The sequence below is a fragment of the Miscanthus floridulus genome, chromosome 10, assembly GCF_019320115.1.
Source record: "Miscanthus floridulus cultivar M001 chromosome 10, ASM1932011v1, whole genome shotgun sequence".
NCBI classification, from domain to species: Eukaryota; Viridiplantae; Streptophyta; class Magnoliopsida; order Poales; family Poaceae; genus Miscanthus; species Miscanthus floridulus.
In genome coordinates this window covers 34602639-34626553 of record NC_089589.1, presented here as the reverse complement: position 1 = coordinate 34626553, position 23915 = coordinate 34602639, and the positions used below count along the sequence as shown (strand labels likewise).

The 23915-nt window shown below is 51.9% G+C and overlaps 1 protein-coding gene across 1 annotated transcript; it reads left to right on the top strand.

The window, feature by feature from the left end:
• Nucleotides 1-1397: 1397 nt before the first annotated feature.
• On the top strand, nt 1398-22605 carry LOC136489993 (probable catabolite repression protein creC). The gene is made up of 11 exons (XM_066486499.1): nt 1398-1801; nt 2325-2636; nt 2725-2833; nt 2919-3042; nt 4391-4478; nt 4564-4647; nt 5371-5467; nt 5571-5658; nt 21117-21222; nt 21318-21410; nt 21871-22605. The coding sequence occupies exons 1-11, from the start codon at nt 1643-1645 to the stop codon at nt 22306-22308; spliced, it is 1698 nt and encodes a 565-aa protein (XP_066342596.1). The 5' UTR covers nt 1398-1642; the 3' UTR covers nt 22309-22605.
• Nucleotides 22606-23915: the final 1310 nt, after the last annotated feature.

Sequence of the window (23915 nt, the reverse complement as noted above, 5' to 3'; positions counted from 1 at the left end):
CCAGGCGCGGCATGAGCGGGCGGAGACGACGAGGGCGAGGAACACGCAGAACGGGAGGAAGGCCGCTCGGGCGCGGCGAGGAGGAGGAGCTGACAAGGCATGAGCGTGACGTGGTCACCGGCGAGCGCGCCAGTGGAGGCTCGGCCGGCGGCGCGCGACCTGGCTGCTTGGGGGGAGCTCGGCCCCTGGTTGCCGGAGCCGCGCTGCGCAAGCTGCGACCTGCGATCGAGGCCTCGATCGCGCACCGTCTTCTCAGCGCCCGACGGCGCGTCGGGGCCGGGGCTCGGGGCAGGCGCGCGGACGCTGGCCGAGCGGACGCCGGCGCATCAAGGCCAGGCCGGCGCATCGGGGCCGCGCCCGGCGCATCGTGGATGTGAGAGGGAGAGGGGAGCCGGGCTCGCCGGAGTCGAGAAGGGCTCGCCGGAGTCGGGATGGGGGTCGCCGGAGTCGGGAGGCCGGCGCATCGCGGAGAGGGCCGCGCGGTTGGAAGAAGATGCCGATGGGGAAAAGATATAGAGAGCGGTTTACGCCTTGACAGAAGGGCATTTTGAACGTTTTTACTGACTAGGCCCACGTGTCAGGGCTGACAAACGGCAAAAATTAAACAGAAGGTGAACGGAATGGCTTGGGAGACAAAAAAAAATGTCATGACACATAGACGCGTTTGAACTTTTTAGTGACACGTAAGCCGTGACCATTTTTTTTATAGTGGCACACAGGTAAAAGGCTCAAGTAGGATAGGGGCTCTCGACTGACAGGGCGGTGTAGGTGGTTGACGGTGCTGCCGTGCTGGAGAGGGACTTGTCGGGGTGAGGAAGAAACTAGTAGCTAAAGCAAAATCATCCATACAAAAATTAATAGATATCCATACTTGTGTATATGGGCCTTAAGACGTTCTGGGTGTATATAGTGACATATTTCAAAAAGAAGGACAATACACTTTCTAGGTATATAGTAATGGTAGTTCTTCGAATCGTGACAATTACAAAATGGACCTAATTATTTAGACCGTAAGAGTAACTCACGAGATTTTTTTTATATCATTTCTAATTTATAGAAATATATATCTTGATGAAAAAATACTCTCCAACAACTTCTCTGTTTCGGATTTCTTGCGGATACAAAAGTATAAAAAATAATTTTACTTAAATAGCTCTTTAACTAATATAATATAGAGCTTTACCTTTAGAATGACTCGCTGAGATGCTCACATGAGTGAGCTGATGGCATGTTTGGCGATTGTGAAAGTCAACTTTTATAAGCATTTTTTACTTATTATTTTCTATTTTATATTTTTTCTCAAAAAAAAAGTCAATGCTTTGTCTCGTCCTAACCCGAAAGAGTTTTCTTCCCTTTTCGCCCCGATGCCAATGCCATATGGATTTCTCTATCGACACAGGAAGAGTCCGCAAAAATAATCAACTCGTTTTTTCTCCTCCGACTCCGAGGCTCCGTTCTCCTCTCCCGCATCCACCGCCGTCTCATCCCCAATCGGACCACCGCCTCCCCTCGCCTCAAAAACCCTACCCCTCGCGTCGCCGGCGAGGGCATGAGCCAGTGACCGCTCTCGCGCGGTCTCGTCTGCCTGCGCACGCACGCGCGCGGGGTCGGCGAGCGAGCATTGCGGCGGTCCGCGATCGCCATGGCGTCGGCGGCGGGGTCGGGCGGCGGGGCCGGCGCGGGGGCCGGCGGGCTGAAGACCTACTTCAAGACCCCCGAGGGGCGGCACAAGCTGCAGTACGAGAAGACGCACTCCCCCGCCGTCGTGCACTACAACCACAGCGGCAAGACCGTCTCCCAGGTAGCGAGGGCGCCGTCGTTCGGGTTAGGGTAGCGAGGGGGGGGGGGGGGGGGGGGGGTTCGATGCGCCGTATGGGGCTATCGATGGGTCGCTCTGTGCTGGATGGATGGGGAATTGGATGGCGAGGTTGGGTTGGGATGTGGGTTGACTTGGCCTGATCAGGTGCTGTTTCTGGATGAGTCGCTGTAGATGCGCTGGGAATTCGATTGGTCATGCAGAAGATATTCGGAAGTTTCTAGGAGCAGGCGCGCAGCATAGATTGGATCAGGCGCAGCGTAGATTAGTGTCTTATGTTTCATGTATGGATAGTCCTTGCATATATTTCGAGTTACCATTCTATAGATTTTTTTTAAAAAAAAAACAAATGACACATAGGTTTCTGTTTGCTAATTCTAAATCTCTAATATCATAGAACAAATACTTGCTTAAAAGTTTTCAGGGCTTTGTGATTTCCGGTTCTTTTGTGTTGTGTACATTACACATCCTTTATGCAGTTATCAATTATTTGTTGTGATGGTGCCAGATGACTGTGGCATATTTGAAGGAGAAACCAGCAGGCCAAGGTTCCACGCCTTCAACACCAAGTGCTGGTAGTGGGATGCGGTCTGCAGCTGCAAGGCTGCTCGGCACTGGGAATGGGAGCCGGGCACTTAGCTTTGGGAGCAATGGTACCAGCAGGGCTGTCTCAGGAAACAGCCGCATGGGTGGAGGCATTGGTGTGTCGACTAGTGCAAGTGGATCGCAAGGCATGGCAAACTATGATGGAAAGGGCACATACATCATATTCAATACTGCGGATACGCTCTTCATCAGTGATCTCAACTCACACGACAAAGTATTTCCTTTTCTCTTGTTGCATGCATGTTATGTTGCTTGTAACTTTGGTATCCTGTGGTTCTCTGATCACGTGCTAATTGCGTCAGGATCCAATAAAGTCCATCCACTTCAGCAGCTCAAACCCGCTTTGCCATGCATTTGACCCAGAGGCCAAGGACGGGCACGATCTGCTCATTGCGGTGTTCTCAGGAGATGGTATGTCAAATGCTTCATAATTAGGTAAGCTTTATGTTTATATTAGTTAAAGAATCATGCATAAGTTCTTTTATTCGTTATACAGTCTATTCAATGTCACTGAGGCAGCAGTTGCAAGATCCTGGAAAGAAGCCCGTTTCGTATCAGCATTTTGTTAATAAAGACAAAGACAAAGACAAAGATCCAAGTCAAGGTGGCGCTGCCAGCAGGCATGTTTTCATTTTACTGTTTAATTTGAAAGTGACGTGTCAATTTCCCCATTAATAAGCTTGGCAAATTTGTCTCACCGTTACCTTACAAGTATTAAATATTTATTTCTTGATATGGTAGTGGTCCTGCGAGTTATCCAAGTCGATAAAAACTGAAGCTGGATAGCATCAGGATAATGTATGATGCAAGTATGTCCGACATGCAGTACACTGCGATCTGTTACAATTTGCTGAGATGCTTTCAAAAGTAATGATGACCCATATGCATGGAAGATACTAAGTTGTCGACTGATAACTTGTAGTGCATGCATCGGCTAAGATAATATAATGTGCTAGATGTGAAGTGACAACTTCATTGTATTTTGGATGTTTTTTGTGCAAACTGTCATTTATGAAGTTGATCAAAATTTAAACCTGGACTATCACTGTGGAAACCTTCATTTATGAAGTTGATCAAAATTTGAACCTGGACAATCACTGCGTAGAAACATATCTACAACATAATTCTGAAAGGTGTTCTTGAAATCAGTGATGGTCAAATACTTGGAAGCTGTTTGGTCCTCTTGTACATGGCCTAACAAGTTAGCATTCATTTTAAATGTTTAAAATTTGTATTTTTCTTGTGAGATTTAGACAGTTTCAAGAAGATCCCAAATTTGAAAGGCGGGCCTGGTGCAAGTGGTAGAGTCTTACCGCCTGTGACCGGAAGGTCCCGGGTTCGAGTCGCAGTCTCCTCGCATTGCACAGGCCTCGCCCAGTGCAGAGAGCTCCCGCTCTGTGCGGGGTCTGGGGAAGGGTGTCAGTGGTAAGCCTTACCCTCGCCTGTGCAATGCGAGGAGACCGCGACTCGAACCCGGGACCTTCTGGTTACAGGCGGTAAGACTCTACTGCTTGCACCAGGCCCGCCCTTCATAAGTTTGTAAGTATAAAAAATGTAATATAAAATATAAAATAAATAAATGGCCAAAGTGTAATTTGGGAGACCTTGTCATATTAAATCAGGCCTTATAAAAGAGAATGGAGGGAGTAAGATCTAAAGGGAAGCATTTTGGTTAGCATGCATGTATACTTGTATAGGGATCCGCTACTTTGAAATCGCTGTGGCCATTGAACTACTGAAGGATGATAATCTTGATTATGTACTGGGCCTGCTGCTGTCTAGGATATTTGAATGGATTTTTTCCCTATCATTTTTTGGGCGAGTTTACTTAAACTTAGTTCAAAGGCAACTACAAAGCTGCAGTTAAAACAGAAGATACTATTTCTGTGGTGTAGATGTATGCTTTTCTTTACACAGTTATTAAATTGTAAGTATATATATTGATGCTTGGACACCAATCTATTGCAGTCGGTGCACCTGTGTTGCATGGGTTCCAGAGCGTGAAGGAATTTTTGTTGTTAGTCATGCTGATGGGAATCTGTACGTGTATGACAAAGTGAGCCCTTCTCATGGAACTTTGTATGAAGTAATCAAACTTTGTTAAGTTTACTTTGCTGATACGTTTCCTTTTGTATATTCAGTCCAAGGATGGAAATACTGATTGGACATTTCCAACTGTAAAGGATCAAAGCCAGGTGCTGATTTCACATGCAAAGTCGAGTAAGGTATCTCAATCCACAATGATATCTCTTTTACTAAAAATTGCATTGAGATGGCTATGTATGTTTCATAATTTACTTCAGGGTATTAGTAAAATGTTTTTTCTGGAAATTTATTATGGAAACAAGTGCCTGGACTTCCTGCAACACTCTATTGCCCTTTCTTCATAGCTGACATGTACCAAAATATCTATCATAAGTACTTGACGCAATTACAAGTGTGTGCTGGTGTTATTAAAGCATAAACTTGTGTATCCTTGGCCTGACCTTTCTATCAGTGGTCTTTACTTCTATGATATCAGTTAATACCAACTGCCAAATAGTACTGAAACCATTCCAGCAGGTCATACTGGAAATATAGAAATGTGGGACCGGTTATCATTGCTCTCATTAGGTCAAAATTTGCAAAATACCTATGAGAGTTAGGGTATGTTTGGTTGTCTTGCACAAACTTGCCCACTTTCCTTGCTTGGCAAGGTTAGGCAAGGCACACCTTGATAGGTGAGGAGAGCTAATCTGGCTCTCCCTCAAAAGCAAGGGAATCCCCTCCTTTCCCAAATTCAAACCAAATAAAGCTTCATGCGTTTTTCTCCTCTACCTTGCTAGGCAAGGCTAGGCAGGGGTGGGCAAGAGAATTAAACATGCCCTTAATTGGAAATTCTTTAACATCATTGAGTCCTAATGTTGTGACTGCTATGATTCATTCTGCGGTTTAAAATTACACTGCAGGGTAATCCAATTGCAAGGTGGCACATCTGTCAAGGTGCAATCAATGGCATTTCCTTTTCACCACATGGTGCTTACTTGGCAACTGTTGGGCGAGATGGTAAATTTCTCTGCCCAAGAATGAGAATTGACAGCTTTGTGCAGAAAAGGTTTAGCTGTTGGAAAAGTTGTATATTGCACTGAAACAATCTGATCTTATGCAGGTTATTTAAGAGTATTTGACTTTGCGAAAGAACAACTAATATTTGGTGGGAAAAGTTACTATGGTGCATTGTTGTGTTGCTCTTGGAGGTAAGCTGCCAATGGCATGTTTTACTGCTTAGATTAGATATGGTCTGCCGCCTATTTCCACAGAACTGAAGTATTTTTGCATGTCCAAGTCGGACAGATATGAAAACAGGACCGTGTATAGTTCCACTAATGATGTATTGCATCAGTTGTATTATTGTCGGATTTTTAGGTTGTATATGTTTTAACTTGTGTAGTCCTGATGACTGATGAGTAATATGTGAATCACTATATAGCAAACCTATTCCAATCTTTTGGTCATCGAGTCATTTTACCTTGTGAAACTTCTTAGTTCTGAGATGTTTGTGAAAACTCAAAATTAGTATTGTTGGCCAATTTTTGCATATAAAATTACATGAGCATAATGTATGGAGTTTTAGAATGGATAGTGTATAGCAGGCTAGGGGCAACATAGTTGGTGCACCTGCTTGGCTTTTCCTATTCCTAACATACAGAATTAATAAATCTTAAAGGAAACAATATTACAATATAGAATCCCATACAATATGTCAGATGCAAGTTTTCTGTTATTTGAAGAATTCATGATTACAAGCATCTAAATGGAAAATCTGAAATTCTTGGAGAAAAAATAGAAATGGCAAGATGGGAACAAACAGAGTAACTATAAGTTGAAGATGAAGGAATATGAAAGGATGAAGGCACATCTAGTACAATGTATAGATTTGAAGTGTGGACTGTGGTACATGGTGGAAATGTACTTGTATAGGCTATTGGCTTGTAGCAGCTGGTACAATGACACAGGACCATGGCTTCTATCTCAGCTGATATACTGCATTAACAAACAATATTCTCAGCTCAGTGTAAAGGTGGACTAGAACATCAGGCGCCCAAGGTGGACTAGAACATCAGGCGCCCTTCGGGCGCCCTGCAATGAATTAAAGACAATAAGCTATTGATTATGCTCGAGAAACATGGCTCTGTAAAGTTATAATTAGATGATAACACTAATATCTAAGCACACACAGAGTATATTGACATAGCCAAGGCGTCAGCACCTAAGAGGCACATGAACAAGGGGCACATGAACATGATGAACACGCATTAATCAAATAGTCTGGTACATTGCAGCCGAATAGAAGACACAGGCGAACCATATTGGAAGCACCCAGACCAGAATCTTCACTTCCTCCACCTGGGTTAGCCATGAGCAATAGCTGTCCAGCCTGTCCATCTCTTGGTCCTCTAAAACGACAGGAGCCTTATCTAAGCACCTGAATGGATGGGTTCAGATATGTTTAGCAGAATTCCAAACAAAGGATTACAATAAGGACACTACTCATATGCAAATGGCAGGACAGCAAACGCAATATCTGAAAAAATAACGACCACAGAAATAAAACATTGTGTAAACAAAAAGTAGCTGAATATTCATCAAATAATTTATGTTGAAGTTACGACTTGGTGTGTGAGATAGTAGTTGGATATTAAAAAGAGCATTGGACTTCCAGAAAAAAACTGTCTTGTCACTGAGTTTGGAGAAATATATCAAGATCAAATCAGCAAATTCCCAAGTATAGAGCTTCTATATAAGAGTGTCATTTCAGAAAATCAATTTTCCAAGTATGGACCACTTGCCGATGTTCCTCAGCTTCCCTGACAGAACAGAGAGTTAGAGTCAAATTCAATTTAGTATTTCCCAGGCTCCACAACATAAACTGACATGATGAGCTGTAACATTCAGGAGAAGATGGAGGAATGGACCATACTGTTACACATCTTTCTAAACTTTTTGTTGGTTTGCTTAATTTAAAAGTTAACATTAGATCAAAAGTCAATCAACTGAGGAGCTCCAAACCTTTTTTTATTCCATATCGATTAGAGCCTCACAGGCAATGTAGCAGCAAAATAATGTGCTGATTACAAAACACTGAAGTTTTACAAACGTCATGCCAAGGACAGTGCCTAGCAGACGGCTAGGTTTATTAAACAAATAGCATGAGGAACATATGGTTTCTGCTTCAATTCCTTACTCAGTGTATACTGACAAATACTGCATGATGTTTGCTCTCCACTGTATACTGATAATACACTGATTTCAGTGTGATGCATATGCATGAGGAGCAACAACTAATACATTAGTTCTTTTGTCTAAACACAGATGACCTTTTGTTTGAAACTTAAATACAGTACATCATTGTGTTAGTTGCTGAATTCTTACTCTTGGTAGTAGCAGAATTCTTACTCTCATCAAGAGAGGATGACACTAGGAGTTGGAGCAATTTTCTGGTTCATTTCTCACACAAATGCCATGCCAACCTGAGGGGTTGGGGATACATATTTATAGGCTGCTAGCCAGTCAAGCATATGCCAAGATGCTAGATGCTAACATGCTAAGATGCTGTCCTTGATGGGCAGCAAGGCCACCATGCAGCCACAAGGACCATATGCTGCAGCCCCACAAAGACCAGCCAACACAGAACACAGAGACCCAACACAGAACACAGAGACTTATCCCATCATTCTCCTCCTAAGTCTTGTGTGTCGTCTTGTGGGAAAGTTGAACCATCCCGGTCCTAGAGCAGAGCTCAAGGAACTTGATCCTCCCAAGAGGCTTGGTAAGCAGGTCCGCAAGCTGGTCCTTGGTGTTGATGTAGCTCGCCTTGATGCTTCCTTCCTCCAAACAACATCGGATGAAGTGGTACCTCACCCGGATGTGCTTACTCCATTCATGGAAAACGGGGTTCTTTGCCAGGGCCAAAGCGGACTTGCTGTCCATCCTGAGCTCCACCGCTCTAGTGTCTCTGCCGAGGAGATCACCAAGCAGTCGAGCGAGCCAGAGCGCCTGAGTCGAAGCGGTGGAGGCTGCTATGTACTCGGCCTCGCAACTGGACATGGCCACCACCTACTGCTTGACCGACTGCCAGCTAACGAGGCACTTGTCGAGGAGGAAGAGGATCCCGCTCGTGCTCTTGCTGGTGTCGATGTCGCCGGCGTGGTCGCTGTCGCTGTACTCGACGAAGTGTGCCGCCCCAGGGCACCTAGGGTAGTAGAGGCCGTGGTCGAGAGTCCCCGCAACGTAGCGGATGATCCTCTTCACAGCCTGCTAGTGCTCCGTCGTCGGTCGCTGCATGAACTGGCTAACGTAGCCGACGGAGAATGCCAAGTCCGGCCATGTGTGGGCGAGGTAGCGAAGGCTCCCCACAAGACGCCGGTACTGCGTAGCGTCCACCTCCTCCGTCGTGCTGTCGTGGCTTAGCTTCAGCCTCTCCTCCATCGGAGTGAGAGCTAGGTTGCAGTCGGTGAGCCCAGCTAGCTCAACGACGCGCTTGGCGTAGGCGGTCTGTCGAAGCGTGATCCCGGAGTCATCCTGGTGCACCTCGATTCCCAGGTAGAAGGAGAGAGGCCCCAGGTCACTCATCTGGAAGGTGGCCTTCATCTCTTCCTTGAATGTCGCCACCTCCGCATCCTTGGTGCCGGTGATCACCAAGTCGTCGACGTAGACACCCACCAGCAGAGCATTTCCTCCACTGCCCCTTCGGTAGATGGCCGCCTCGTGCGGGCTTTGCTCGAAACCCATCCCCTTTAGCGTGGAATCTAACTTGGCATTCCACGCCCTCGGTGCCTGCCGCAAGCCATAGAGGGCTTTGCGTAGGCGGAGCACCTTGCTCTCCTTGCCGGGGATCGCAAATCCCGGCGGTTGGTGCATGTAGACCTCCTTCAAGTCGCCGTTAAGGAACGCCGACTTGAAGTCCATGTGATGAACACGCCAGCCCTCCTGGGCAGCTAGCGCAAGGAGGAGTCGCACGGACTCCATTCGTGCCACGGGAGCAAAGGCGTCGTCGAAGTCGACCCCCTCCTGCTACATGAAACCTCGTGCCACCAAGCGAGCCTTGTGCTTGACGATGGCGTCGGCTTCATCCCTCTTCAGCTTGTACACCCACTTAAGGGTGATCGCGCGATGACCACGAGGAAGGTCAGCAAGCTCCCAAGTGCGGTTCTTCTCAACCGCATCCATCTCTAATTGCATCGCGGCGCGCCATGCCGCGTGTCTCTCGGCCTCTGCAAACGACCGAGGCTCGCCGTCGTCACACGCAAGGTGCAACTGCGCCTCCAGGTCGTGAGGCACCAGTCCCGGCACCGGCTGGTCGCCGAGAAGGTTCTCCATCGTACGGTACCGCAACGGCTCGCCATCGTGGTACGCGTCGATGCGCTCCTCATCGTGAGAGAGCGGAGTAGCGAGCTCAACCGGGCTGTGCTCGACACGAGCTGGTGTTGGAGTAGACGTGCCCGGAGAGGTGCCTGTCGGTGCTGGAGTGCGTGGCGGTGCCGGCTGTGGTGGAGCCGGCGAAGAACTCATCGCAGCCGAGGTCCTGGCTAGAGAGCGTGGTGTTGGAGTAGACGGCGCCGGGGTCGGTGGAGGCTCGGGGACTGGGGTAGACGCGCTCGTCGAAGAAGAGCTGCCTACTCCCCCAGCTCCCTCGAAGTGGACGTACTCGACAGTGAAGTCGTACGTCGGAGCCGAGCCGTCGTCCACCGCCTTGTCCCACGCCCATCCTCGCCCTTCGTCGAACACAACGTCGCGCGCCGTGCGCACACGCTGTGTCTTCGGGTCGAGGATGCGGTAGGCCTTCGAGCCCTCCGCGTAGCCGATGAACACTCCCGGAGTGCTCCTGTCGTCGAGCTTGCTGATGTGGCCAAGCTCCTTGGCGAACGCGTGGCAGCCGAAGACCCGCAAGTGGGAGACCGCCGGCTTGCACCCATGCCAAGCCTCGTACGGCGTCCTGCCGTCGAGCGCCTTGGTAGGCGAGCGGTTGAGGATGTAGACGGCCGACACCACCGCCTCTCCCCAGAAGACAGCTGGCATCCCCCTCTGCTTGAGAAGGGCCCGAGCCATCCCCACAACCGTCTGGTTGCGCCGCTCGACGACACCGTTCTGCTACGGGCTGTACGACGCGGAGTAGTGGCGCTGAATGCCCTCATCAGTGCAGTATGACGCGAATTCAGCCGCCGTGAATTCGCCGCCGTTGTCGGTGCGTAGCACGCGCAGCTTACGGCCGCACTCCGCCTCCGCAGCAGCCTGCGAGCGCTTGATGGCGTCCGCAGCCTCCCCCTTGCTGCCGAGGACCATCACCCACATGTAGTGGGAGAGGTCGTCGACGAGCAGCAGGAAGTAGCGTCGTCCTCCCGGTGTGGCCTGTGTCACCGGGCCACACAACTCCCCGTGCACAAGCTCGAGCCTCTCCTTGGCTCGAAAGCTCGCCCACTGGGGAAAGGGGAGTCACCTCTGCTTCGTCAACACGCAGACGTCGCAGAGCTGCTCCACATGGTCGAGGCACGACAGGCCTCGCACCATCTCCGTGGCACTGAGCCGCTTCAGGGCCTCGAAGTGAAGGTGCCCGAAGCGCTCGTGCCACTGCCACGCCTCGTCATCCCGACGAGCAGCGAGACAGAGGGGTTGTGCCACCTGCACGTTAAGGACGTAGAGTCGATTTGCGCTTTTGGTTACCTTGGCAAGAAGGCGACGACGGCGATCCCAAATCCTCATGACTCCATCCTCAACCACCATGCGCGAACCGTTCTCATCCAGCTGTCCCAACTGATGATAGAGTTCCTCAACGCGGGGATGTAGTAGACTCCGGTGAGCAGCCTGTGCTCACCAGACACGGCGGTGAAGATGGCGGAGCCGACGCCCTTGATCTCCACGCCGAAGGCATCCCCAAACTTGACGGAGCCTCTGACGCTAGAGTCAAGCTCGGTGAAGAACTCCCGTCGACCGGTCATGTGATGGGTGGCGCCGGTGTCGAGGCACCACCCGTCAATCTTATCGTTGCCGGAGCCGTCGCCGAGGAGGGCGTGTGCTTTTGGCTCGTCAAGGTGGAGGAGAGCCGCTGCGGCCGGTGTCGCTGGAGGTAGCTCGATGCTTGCATGTGCCATGAACAGAGCCAGCTCCTCCGCCTGTGCAACGTGGGCCTGGCCGCGTCGTGGCTGTCGACAGTCCTTGGCCCAATGGCCAAGCTGGCCGCAGTTGCGGCAGGTGTCGTCTCGTGCCGGCTTGTGCTTGCCGGCGGCGCCGCCCTGGGCGCCTCTGTGGGCATCACCATCGGCACGTCCTCGCGCCCCGGCCTGGGCGTCTCTGCGCGCCTTGCGCGGCTTGCCACGCTTGCGGCCGCCGGTCGCGGAAGAAGGCTCCCTCTTCTTCCGGTCACCTTGGCAGGCATCCCACTGCTCCCGAGTGAGAAGGAGCTTCCCGCCAGTGGTGATGGGCCCCGAGAGAGACTGTGGCTCATCGCTGTCAACGACCTTGAGGCGACCTATCGCCTCCTCGACCGACATCGTGGAAAGATCCAGCAGGGACTCGATCGAGCGAGCCATCTGCTTGTATTTCTCGGGGACGCAGCGGAAGAGCTTTTCGACAGCTCTCTCCTCGCCGTAGGTGTCATCGCCGAACTGCACCATCTTCTGCAACAGAGTGTTGAGACAAAGAGCAAAGTCATCAACGTCCTCACCTGGCTTGAAGGTCAGGTTCTCCCACTCCTTGCGAAGTGCCTGCAGTGTGGACTTGCGGGCGCGGTCGCTGCGGATGCGTGCCGCAGCGATGGCGTCCCAAGCCTCCTTGGCAGTCTGCTTGTTGGTAAGCGAGAACTGCATCTCGGACGGGACTGCAGCGATGAGGGTATCCAGCGCCCGTCGATCTTGGTCGTAGTCGACGTCGCCGTACCGGACTGCCTCCCACATGTGCCGCACCTGGAGCTTTACCCTCATCACCGCAGCCCACTCGACGTAGTTGGTCTTAGTGAGATTAGGCCACCCACCGCCGGTGCCGACGTCCCTGACAACAGCCTGGAGCCCGTGGTAACCACGGTACCGATCCGAGGAGCTCGAGGTCCGCGTCGGCGTTGTCGTCAGCAAAAACGGAGCTGCTGATGCTGCCGCGCAGAACCTTGACCTCCGCCGCCGCCGCACGCGCTGCATCCGCCGCCGCCGCTACTTCCGCCTTCGCTTTGGCTGCTGCCAGTGTTAGTCACTGAATTCTCACTCTCGGTAGTAGGAGAATTCTTACTCTCATCGAGAGAGGATGACATTAGGAGTTGAGGCAACAATTTTCTGGTTTATTTCTCACACAAACTCACACAAATGCCATACCAACCTGAGGGGTTGTGGTTACATATTTATAGGCTGCTAGCTAGCTAAGCATATGCTAGATGCTAGTCTAAGATGCTAAAATGCTGTCCTAGCTAAGATGTCCTCTAGTCTAAGATGCTGTCCTAAAAACAGAAAACAGCCATAAGGACCATGTGAGCAGCACAACCCTACAAAGACCAGCCACACATGAGACTTATCCATCATTCTCCCCCTAAGTCTTGTGCGTCGTCTTGTGGGAGAGTTGAACCATCCCGGTCCTGGAGCAGAGCTCAAGGAACTTGATCCTCCCAAGGGGCTTGGTGAGCAGGTCCGCAAGCTGGTCCTTGGTGTTGATGTAGCTCGCCTTGATGCTCCCTTCCTCCAAACAGCCTCGGATGAAGTGGTACCTCACCCGGATGTGCTTGCTGTGTTCGTGGAACACGGGGTTCTTTGCCAGGGCCAGAGCGGACTTGCTGTCCACCCTGAGCTCCACCGCTCTAGTGTCTCTGCCGAGGAGATCACCAAGCAGTCGAGCAAGCCAGAGCGCCTGAGTCGAAGCGGTGGAGGCCGCTATGTACTCGGCCTCGCAGCTGGACAGGGCCACCACCTGCTGCTTGACCGACTGCCAGCTAACGAGGCACTTGTCGAGGAAGAAGAGGATCCCGCTCGTGCTCTTGCTGGTGTCGATGTCGCCGGCGTGGTCGCTGTCGCTGTACCCGACGAAGTGTGCCGCCCCAGGGCACCTCGGGTAGTAGAGGCCGTGGTCGAGAGTCCCCGCAACGTAGCGGATGATCCTCTTCACAGCCTGCTGGTGCTCCGTCGTCGGTCGCTGCATGAACCGACTAACGTAGCCGACGGAGAATGCCAAGTCCGGCCGTGTGTGGGCGAGGGTAGCGAAGGCTCCCCACAAGACGCCGGTACTGCGTAGCGTCTACCTCCTCCGTCGTGCTGTCACGGCTCAGCTTCAGCCTCTCCTCCATCGGAGTGAGAGCTGGGTTGCAGTCGGTGAGCCCAGCTAGCTCAACGACGCGCTTGGCGTAGGCGGTCTATCGAAGCGTGATCCCGGAGTCATCCTGGTGCACCTCGATTCCCAGGTAGAAGGAGAGAGGCCCCAGGTCACTCATCTGGAAGGTGGCCTTCATCTCTTCCTTGAATGCCGCCACCTCCGCATCCTTGGTGCCAGTGATCACCAAGTCGTCAACGTAGACACCCACCAGCAGGGCATTTCCTCCATTACCCCGTCGGTAGATGGCCGCCTCGTGCGGGCTTTGCTCGAAGCCCATCCCCTTTAGCGTGGAATCCAACTTGGCATTCCATGCCCTCGGTGCCTGCCGCAAGCCATAGAGGGCCTTGCGCAGGCGGAGTACCTTGCCCTCCTTGCCGGGGATCGCAAATCCCGGCGGCTGGTGCACGTAGACCTCCTCCTTCAAGTCGCCGTTAAGGAACGCCGACTTGACGTCCTTGTGATGAACACGCCAGCCCTCCAGGGTAGCTAGCGCAAGGAGTCGCACGGACTCCATCCGTGCCACGGGAGCAAAGGCGTCGTCGAAGTCGACCCCCTCCTGCTGCACGAAACCTCGTGCCACCAAGCGAGCCTTGTGCTTGACGATGGCGCCGGCTTCATCCCTCTTCAGCTTGTACACCCACTTAAGGGTGATCGCGCGGTGACCACGAGGAAGGTCAGCAAGCTCCCAGGTGCGGTTCTTCTCAACCGCATCCTTCTCCAGCTGCATCGCGGCGCGCCATGCCGCGTGTCTCTCGGCCTCTGCATACGATCGAGGCTCGCCGTCGTCACACGCAAGGTGCAACTGCGCCTCCAGGTCGTGAGGCACCGGTCCCGGCACCGGCTGGTCGCCGAGAAGGTTCTCCATCGTACGGTACCGCAACGGCTCGCCGTCGTGGTACGCGTCGACGCGCTCCTCGTCGTGAGAGAGCGGAGTAGCGAGCTCAACCGGGCCGTGCTTGACACGAGCTGGTGGTGGAGTAGACGTGCCCGGAGTGGTGCCTGTCGGTGCTGGAGTACGTGGCGTCGCCGGCTGTGGTGGAGCCGGCGAAGAACTCATCGCAGCCGAGGTCCTGGCTGGAGAGCTTGGTGCTGTCGGAGTAGCAGGCGCCAGGGTCGGTGGAGGCTCGAGGACTGGGGTAGACGCGCTCGCCGAAGAAGAGCCGCCTACTCCCCCAGCTCCCTCGAAGTGGACGTACTCGACAGAGAAGTCGTCGTACGTCGGAGCCGAGCCGTCGTCCACCGCCTTGTCCCACGCCCATCCTCACCCTTCGTCGAACACAACATCGCGCGCCGTGCGCACACGCTGTGTCTTCGGGTCGAGGATGCGGTAGGCCTTCGAGCCCTCCGCGTAGCCGATGAACACTCCCGGAGTGCTCCTGTCGTCGAGCTTGCTGATGTGGCCAAGCTCCTTGGCGAACGCGAGGCAGCCGAAGACCCGCAAGTGGGAGACCGTCGGCTTGCGCCCATGCCAAGCCTTGTACGGCGTCCTGCCGTCGAGCGCCTTGGTAGGCGAGCGGTTGAGGATGTAGATGGCCGTCACCATCGCCTCTCCCCAGAAGACAGCCGGCATCCCCCTCTGCTTGAGGAGGGCCCGAGCCATCCCCACAACCGTCTGGTTACGCCGCTCGACGACGCCGTTTTGCTGCGGGCTGTACGGCGCGGAGTAGTGGCGCTGAATGCCCTCGTCAGCGCAGTACGACGCGAATTCAGCCGCCGTGAATTCGGCGCCGTTGTCGGTGCGCAGCACGCGCAGCTTGCGGCCGCACTCCGCCTCCGCAGCAGCCTGCGCGCGCCTGATGGCGTCCGCAGCCTCTCCCTTGCTGCCGAGGACCACCACCCACATGTAGCGGGAGAGGTCGTCAACGAGCATCAGGAAGTAGCGTCGTCCTCCTGGTGTGGCCGGTGTCATCGGGCCACACAATTCCCCGTGCACAAGCTCGAGCCTCTCCTTGGCTCGAAAGCTAGCCCGCTGTGGAAAGGGGAGTCGCCTCTGCTTCGTCAACACGCAGACGTCGCAGAGCTGCTCCACATGGTCGAGGCACGGCAGGCCTCGCACCATCTCCGTGGCACTGAGCCGCTTCAGGGCCTCAAAGTGAAGGTGCCCGAAACGCTCGTGCCACTGCCACGCCTCGTCGTCCCGACGAGCAGCGAGACAGAGGGGTTGTGCCACCTGCACGTTAAGGACGTAGAGTCGATTTGCGCTTCTGGATACCTTAGCAAGAAGGCGGCGACGACGATCCCAAATCCTCATGACTCCGTCCTCAACCACCACGCGCGAACCGTTCTCATCCAGCTGTCCCAAGCTGATGATGGAGTTCCTCAATGCGGGAATGTAGTAGACTCCGGTGAGCAGCCTGTGCTCACCAGACAGTGGTGAGGATGACGGAGCCGACGCCCTTGATCTCCACGCCGGAGGCATCCCCAAACTTGACGGAGCCTCGGACGCTAGAGTCAAGCTCGGTGAAGAACTCCCGTCGACCGGTCATGTGATGGGTGGCGCCGGTGTCGAGGCACCACCCGTCAGTCTTGTCGTTGCCAGAGCTGTCGCCGAGGAGGGCGTGTGCTTTTTGCTCATCGAGGTGGCGGAGAGCCGCTGCGGCCGGTGCTGCTGGAGGTAGCTCAATGCTTGCATGTGCCATGAACAGAGCCGGCTCCTCCGCCTGTGCGACGTGGGCCTGGCCACGTCGTGGCTGTCGGCAGTCCTTGGCCCAATGGCCGAGCTGGCCGCAGTTGCGGCATGCGTCGTCTCGTGCCGGCTTGTGCCTGCCGGCGGCGCCGCCCTGGGCGCCTCGCGGGCATCACCCTCGGCACGTCCTCGCGCCCCGGCCTGGGCGTCTTTGCGCGCCTTGCGTGGCTTGCCACGCTTGCGGCCGCCTGTCGTGGAAGAAGGCTCCCCCTTCTTCCGATCACCTTGGCTGGCAAGCCACTGCTCCCGAGTGAGATGGAGCTTCCCGCCAGTGGTGATGGGCCCTGAGAGAGACTGTGGCTCATCGCTGTCGACGACCTTGAGGCGACTTATCGCCTCCTCGATCGACATCGTGGAGAGATCGAGCAGGGACTCGATCGAGCGAGCCATCTGCTTGTACTTCTCGGGGACGCAACGAAAGAGCTTTTCGACAGCTCTCTCCTCGCCGTAGGTGTCATCGCCGAACTGCATTATCTTCTGCAACAGAGTGTTGAGACGGAGAGCAAAGTCATCAATGTCCTCACCTAGCTTGAAGGCCAGGTTCTCCCACTCCTTGCGAAGTGCCTGCAGTGTGGACTTGCGGGCGCGGTTGCTGCCGATGCGTGCCGCAGCGATGGCGTCCCAAGCCTCCTTGGCAGTCCGCTTGTTGGTAAGCGAGAACTGCATCTCGGACAGGACTGCAGCGATGAGGGCATCCAGCGCCCGTCGATCTAGGTCGTAGTCGACGTCGCCGTATCGGACTGCCTCCCACATGTGTCGCACCTGGAGCTTTACCCTCATCACCGCAGCCCACTCGACGTAGTTGGTCTTGGTGAGGGTAGGCCACCCACCGCCGGGACCGACGTCCCTGACAACAGCCTGGAGCCCGTGGTAACCACGGTACCGATCCGGGTAGAGAGCCACGCTGCCTGTGAAGGCCGCGCTCTCCATTGACCCGTCGGTACCGATCCGGGGAGAGCCACGCTGCCTGTGAAGGCTGCGCTCTCCATCGACCCATCCGCCACCGTTGCCGTGCGCGCCTTCTCCAGGAGCGCCGCCAGCGCGTCCGCGCCTGTCTGGGCTGCCGCCACGCTCGTGGGCGTGCGTGGCTACCCACTGCGCCGCCCGCGCTCGTGCTGCCTCCCTCTCTAGCAGCTCGAGGTCTGCGTCGGCAGTGTCGTCAGCGGAAATGGAGCTGCCGATGCTGCCGCGCAGAGCCTCGACCTCCGCTGCCGCCACACGCGCTGCATTCGCCGCCGCCGCTGCCAGCCTCGACGCCCTTGCCGTCGCTGCAGCGGTCTCTGCCGCCGCTCGCTCGCGTTCCTCTGCCGCGGCAAGTTCGGCCTCCTGCCGACGCCGCTTGCTCGAGGCGACCGAGCGCTGAGACTGCCCTGCGGACATGACACGCTACCGGGGGGCTGCTGCGTGGGGAGAGGGCTGCTTCAGACGAGCTGCTGCTTGTCTGCGCGGGGGAGGAGTGAGCAGGAGCGGCCGGAGCTGCTGCTTGCAGCTGGGGCTGTTGTGTGGCTGGGAGAGGAGATGAGTAGGAGATGCTCAGGCTACAGGATAATACGGCTCTGATACCAGTTGTTAGTCGTTGAATTCTCACTCTTGGTAGTAGGAGAATTCTTACTCTCATCGAGAGAGGATGACACTAGGAGTTGAGGCAACAATTTTCTGGTTTATTTCTCACACAAACTCACACAAATGTCATACTAACCTGAGGGGTTGGGGTTACATATTTATAGGCTGCTAGCCAGCCAAGCATATGCCAAGATGCTAGTCTAAGATGCTAATATACTGTCCTAGCTAAGATGCTGTCCTCTAGTCTAAGATGTTGTCCTCTAAGATGCTGTCCTCTAGTCTAAGATGTTGTCCTCTAAGACGCTGTCCTCTAGTCTAAGATGCTGTCCTAAAAACAGAAAAACAGCCACAAGGACAATGTGAGCAGCACAGCCCCACAAAGACCAGCCACACATGAGACTTATCTATCAGCCAGCTCCACCGCTGCCAGCCTCGATGCCCTTGCCGCCGCTGCAGCGGTCTCTGCCGTTGCTTGCTCGCGTTCCTCTGCCGCGGCAAGTTCGGCCTCCTGCCGACGCCGCGTGCTCAAGGCGACCGAGCGCTGAGACTACCCTATGGACATGACGCGCTACCGGGGGGCTGCTGCGTGGGGAGAGGGCTGTTTCAGACGGCGCAGAGGGAGAGGAGTGAGCAGGAGCGGCCGGAGCTGCTGCTGCTCCCAGCTGGGGCTGTTGCGAGGCTGGGAAAGGAGATGAGCAGGAGAAGCTCAGGCTACATGATAGTACGGCTCTGATACCAGTTGTTAGTCGCTGAATTCTTACTCTTGGTAGTAGCAGAATTCTTACTCTCATCGAGAGAGGATGACACTAGGAGTTGGGGCAATTTTCTGGTTTATTTCTCACACAAATGTCATGCCAACCTGAGGGATTGAGGATACATATTTATAGGCTGCTAGCCAACCAAGCATATGCCAAGATGCTAGATGCTAACATGCTAAGATGCTGTCCTAGCCAGTCAAGGATGCTGTCCTTGATGGGCAGCAAGGCCACCATGTAGCCACAAGGACCATATGCTGCAGCCCTACAAAGATCAGCCAACATAGAACACACAGACCCAACACAGAACACAGAGACTTATCCCATCACATTGAGGAGCAGCAAATTGATCCAGCATCATTTGTCCCATGCTCTTGTTACTTGTTAGATGCAATATGTAAGTTGTGCCATTGAGTAGTTTGGTTTCGAACGGTCGTCAGATCAAATGAACGGTCGACCATGAGTGCTATATAGATTATATATCTGTGCTGGACAGCAATTGGCATATATTTTGGACAACTAGGAGCTCATTCATGCTATGCCTGAGAGTGAAATGCTAGCAACTGCAAGCAAAATATTTTGGAATTCACTTGCTTTCATGACAGGCTAATCATGCCTCTGCAATTTATCCTAAAGTAGGACACACAACACACCTGAGTAGCAATGGCCACAGTGAACTGTAAAAATAATGAGGAATGATTAGTCAGTGTCTATCAAATATTCAAATGCACAGGAGGCTCCTTGAAAATCTTGAACATGGAATTCTAGTTCACCTGAACCTAGGCCTAAACATTATCATAGCAATCTCATAAACTGGATTTGCAAAATAATGGTTATGCAGATCGATCATCAGAGGCTGCAAATAATGACTCACATGATCTAAAACAAATGGGAAACAATATTAACCTTAAAGCAACATGTCCTTACTAACACAAGATAGCTTTGGCCACAGGACCTTAAGCAGCGGCAGATGCTACACGCCCGGAAGTACTGGGAGGCACACAGTCGGTAGTATGTACCTTGAACTGTAGATGACACAATCGCTGCATTTATGGAAGTGATCACCTCAGCGTCAACCAGCTCGGGGGAGAAGATATGGGAGAAGAAAGTTGATGCCCACCTCGAGAAAGCACATCACCGGTGCACAGATCTAGAGTTATGAACCGCATCATGGGGCGCCCGATGAAGGATCTGCGAGGAGCCAAGGAACCAAGGGGACGAAAGCGGACATATGGCAGGAGAGGGAAAGAGACCGGATCTTACCGCCGCCCTGCCATACTTCCATGGTCTGGTGGATCCGCATGTGCTACCAGGATCTGGGCGAGATCCTTGTCCATTGCCGCAGGGAAGAAGGTCTAGGAGGGAGGGTCACGGAGAGGGTGGGATGAAGCTGCTTCTCGTGTGTGGCTAGGGCCACCACGTGGTAGGTGGACGGAGAAACGGCCGTGGAGGAGTGACGACGGCGATCCAGGAGGCGCGTGCGGATGCGAGGGGATCGGCAGCCGGGGAAGAGAGAGAATGGAGAGGGGAATGAGGAGGGGGAGAGGCAGAGAGCTCGGCTGGGTGGAAGGGGCTCTCTGCAAAATGTCAAGGGGATTATGTAAAAAAGGAGCAAGTCTCGAATTTCCTCTCACGTGAGAATAAAATTTACTTCAGGGATTTACATGAAAAATATCAGAATGTGAAAACTGTTTATGGACGATGCACCGGACTGCGGGTTAGTTTTCGAAAACATAGAGGGCATCTCTGCAAAATTGCCGGAGGCATGTGTCAGCACACGAGGGAGCCACGGATGCTGGAATGCTCTCGTGCCAGTAGATACCGTGATTACATAGCCACATATGATACCCGGTCAGCCAGATTTTTTTTTTCGGAGATCATCCTGCACATGGCTAGGGTGGGGGGCAGTGCTTAATTCAGTTTCAGTTGTGCCCTTGAAGTTGAAGGCTTTGGGGTGGGATGGAATGAATGGGAAAGAAGGGCTTGCAATGTGGTGGGGTTGAGTGGGATTTGTGATGATAGGGTGGTAGCAGGTGGGGTGAAGCTTTGCTAGCCATGAAGTCACTAAAACCCAGTTTCTCAGGGAGGTACCCTCAAGTTGGCGATCCTCTGGTTGAGCCCAGTGGCCGTCATCTCAACTGGATTACTAACAAACCAAGCTACTACTTGGTTCTCAATATTTGATACATGCCTATTTGTTTAACGAGTTCATACCCAAACCTTTCCTGCTAACATCTGAGCTTTCGAATGGATTGACTAATTTATGCATACAACCATTGCATGTTTGAATCTTGTTTTATTCTCTCTGCACTTCTGTGAATTGGAATCTAGAAGGTGCTAATTAGTTTGCTGTGATGTCCTGTTACAGTGCGGATGGCAAATATTTGTTATCAGGTGGCGAAGATGATCTTGTGCAAGTATGGAGCATGGATGAAAGAAAGATAGTTGCATGGGGTGAAGGGCATAATTCATGGGTGATATTATCATTACAATTGTCTTTGTTTATTATCACATAGGCATTTTTTATTCAAACTTGCATTTTGAGTCAAATTAATTTGCAATTGTACAGGTTAGTGCAGTTTCTTTTGATCCATATTGGTCCCCACCGAATTCAGATGAAATGGAAGAAAATGTCATGTATCGCTTTGGGTCAGTTGGACAGGTACCTAGAAGTTGATATAAGATTGTTTTTTATCTGGAGTTTTTCTTGTGGGTTTTTACTATAGTATCTCTGAATCATGACAAGAAGTACTAGTCACATTTTGTCCTTTTACTTTCTGAGCTTCTGAATACTGAGAAGAACTGAAATTGCTACTAGTATCTAGATTCTAGAATTCTTCGCTCTTGCTAGTTGTTGGACTCTTAGCAGTTTGTGTTGCACTTGGTGCTAGAAAGAGAGCATGCTCCTGCTGTCCTTTTGGTCGCTTGGTGCCTATTCCTTCTCTGTATTTGTTGTAAAATTGGGTTTCAAACTATATTTCCTTAGGTAATTAATTTGTGGTATAACTTGATATTTTGTGATCGTTTCTTGAACATAGGATGTGCTATAGCCTTTACCTGGTATTGATTGTTTGACATAATTAATACTGGCAATGATACCTTTTCACTTTGCTTGCACTTAGGATACCCAACTGCTTCTCTGGGATTTGGCATTGGAGGAGATTGCTGTCCCTCTAAGCCATCCTTCTGGTGGCTCACCGACATTCAGTAGTGGAAGCCCTTCTGCACACTGGGACAATGCATGCCCTCCAACTAGTGTTCTCCAGCCTTCTCCACGGATGCGAGATGTGCCAAAGCTCTCGCCTCTCGTTGCACACCGGGTACATGTAGATCCCCTATCCGGCCTGGAATTCACTAGTGAATCAATCCTCACTATATGCCGCGAGGGGCTAATCAAAATTTGGGCTCGACCCATCCATAGTGAAAACAACCAGCAGCCGGATTCTTCTGAACAGGTTGTAGGCAATGCCACTGCTAAGGATAAGATGTTAACATCGTCAAATAAAGCAGGTGCTTCCAGCTCCAGCTTCAAGCAGCCGCCATCTGTTCTTTTCACATGATTGAAGAGGCTAAGCTAGCATTTTTATCATGATCGCTTGGTCATGGCCATTCATCTATCTTTTGTCACTAACCTGAGGTTAAATGGAGCGGAGTAGCTTGGGGAGGCTGGCTGGAAAGGATTGAAGAGGCTTTGCTAGCATTTTTGCTAGCTATTGTCTTTTCCTGCTTCATCGGCGACGTCTCTAGTTACAGTGTCATTGTTGCCATCTATGTTGGCGAAAGAAAATAACGGAACTTGCTCCTGTACATATACAGACATTGCCGTAAGATGAAATATTACAAGCTTACTGGTTTGATATCATTTGTTTTTTTTTCTCTTTTATAACTTTGTTGTAGTTGTAGACTAGTGTACCCATTTTTGGTGTAAGTCATGTTACCCTGGGGTGGGCAACCAATGGATTCCTGCATCATAACGGTAATTTTTTTCCTCACTCAGAAGCAATATTTGGTTTTTTGTTGGGGGACATAGTAACTGCTGTAAACGCTATGTTTATACTTTATACAGCAATTCAGAATCAATTTCTTATATTTATCCAATTTCCTAAACATTTCATCACAAGTGTGTGTCCTCACGTTTCCGTCATCTGTTCGGAGTGGTTCGCAGGAGATGTGAACCTTAGTCAAATTTGATCTTGAAACGATTTAATATTTGCATGCTCTTGTGACTTGTGAGAATCAAAATTTCTGCGTTTTTTTTTAACTTTCCAAATAGGCACGCAATTTGTCCTTGTTATAAGTGCAGTGCTATAAAAGCATAGGGAAGCCTAAGTAAAGCTTTCTCGCATATCCCCGAAAACGTGGCAAAGGAAATCCTAGATTATAGCATGTGTGAAAACAAAAACTCCAATTTTGCAGGAAATATTAAGGCCTAGGACGACCAATTGTGAAAAAATAAATTGTAACGAACTTGTTTATATTAAAAATAGTTTGAATAAGCATAAATTTAGAACTAGTCATATATTTTTGGGAGATTGCGGGACATTTTCATAAATCTTGCATTTTTGTTTGTGTGAAATTCTTACCAGCAACTCCACCTATGGTGGGCGCCTTTGGTATTCCAGCATAGCAGGTCTCAAGCCCTGGTAAAGGAGAAGGGTTTTTGTTAGACGCGGCGCGTCAATGTAAAAACTTAGTCACTTTAATGGAGATGAAACCCAAAAGAATCCCGTTGTGGCGTAACCCTCTTAGCGATGCGTCATATCGGACCCCGGGTATGGTGTTAAATGAGAAGGGCCGGGCCGTCACCCCCCGTGACGCGTCGTGTCGCGATCTGGACACGGTGTCAAGTGAGCAAGGATCGGGTTGTCGCATCCTTAGTGGCGTGCCACATCGGCGCCCAGGTGTGGTGCAAAATGAGCAAGGGTCTTCACACCTACCTCGACAGGTGCAAAGGGTAAGGAAGCTAGTCGAGCCAACTAGAATCCGTTTAGGTAGCTGAAATGCAGGGTCCCTTACAGGTAAGTTAAGAGAGTTAGTGGACACAGCGGTTAGAAGGCGTGTAAATATCTTATGCGTTCAAGAGACTAAATGGAAGGGGCAGAAGGCGAAGGAGGTGGACAATACCGGCTTCAAGCTCTGGTACACAGGGACAACTTCAAATAAAAAT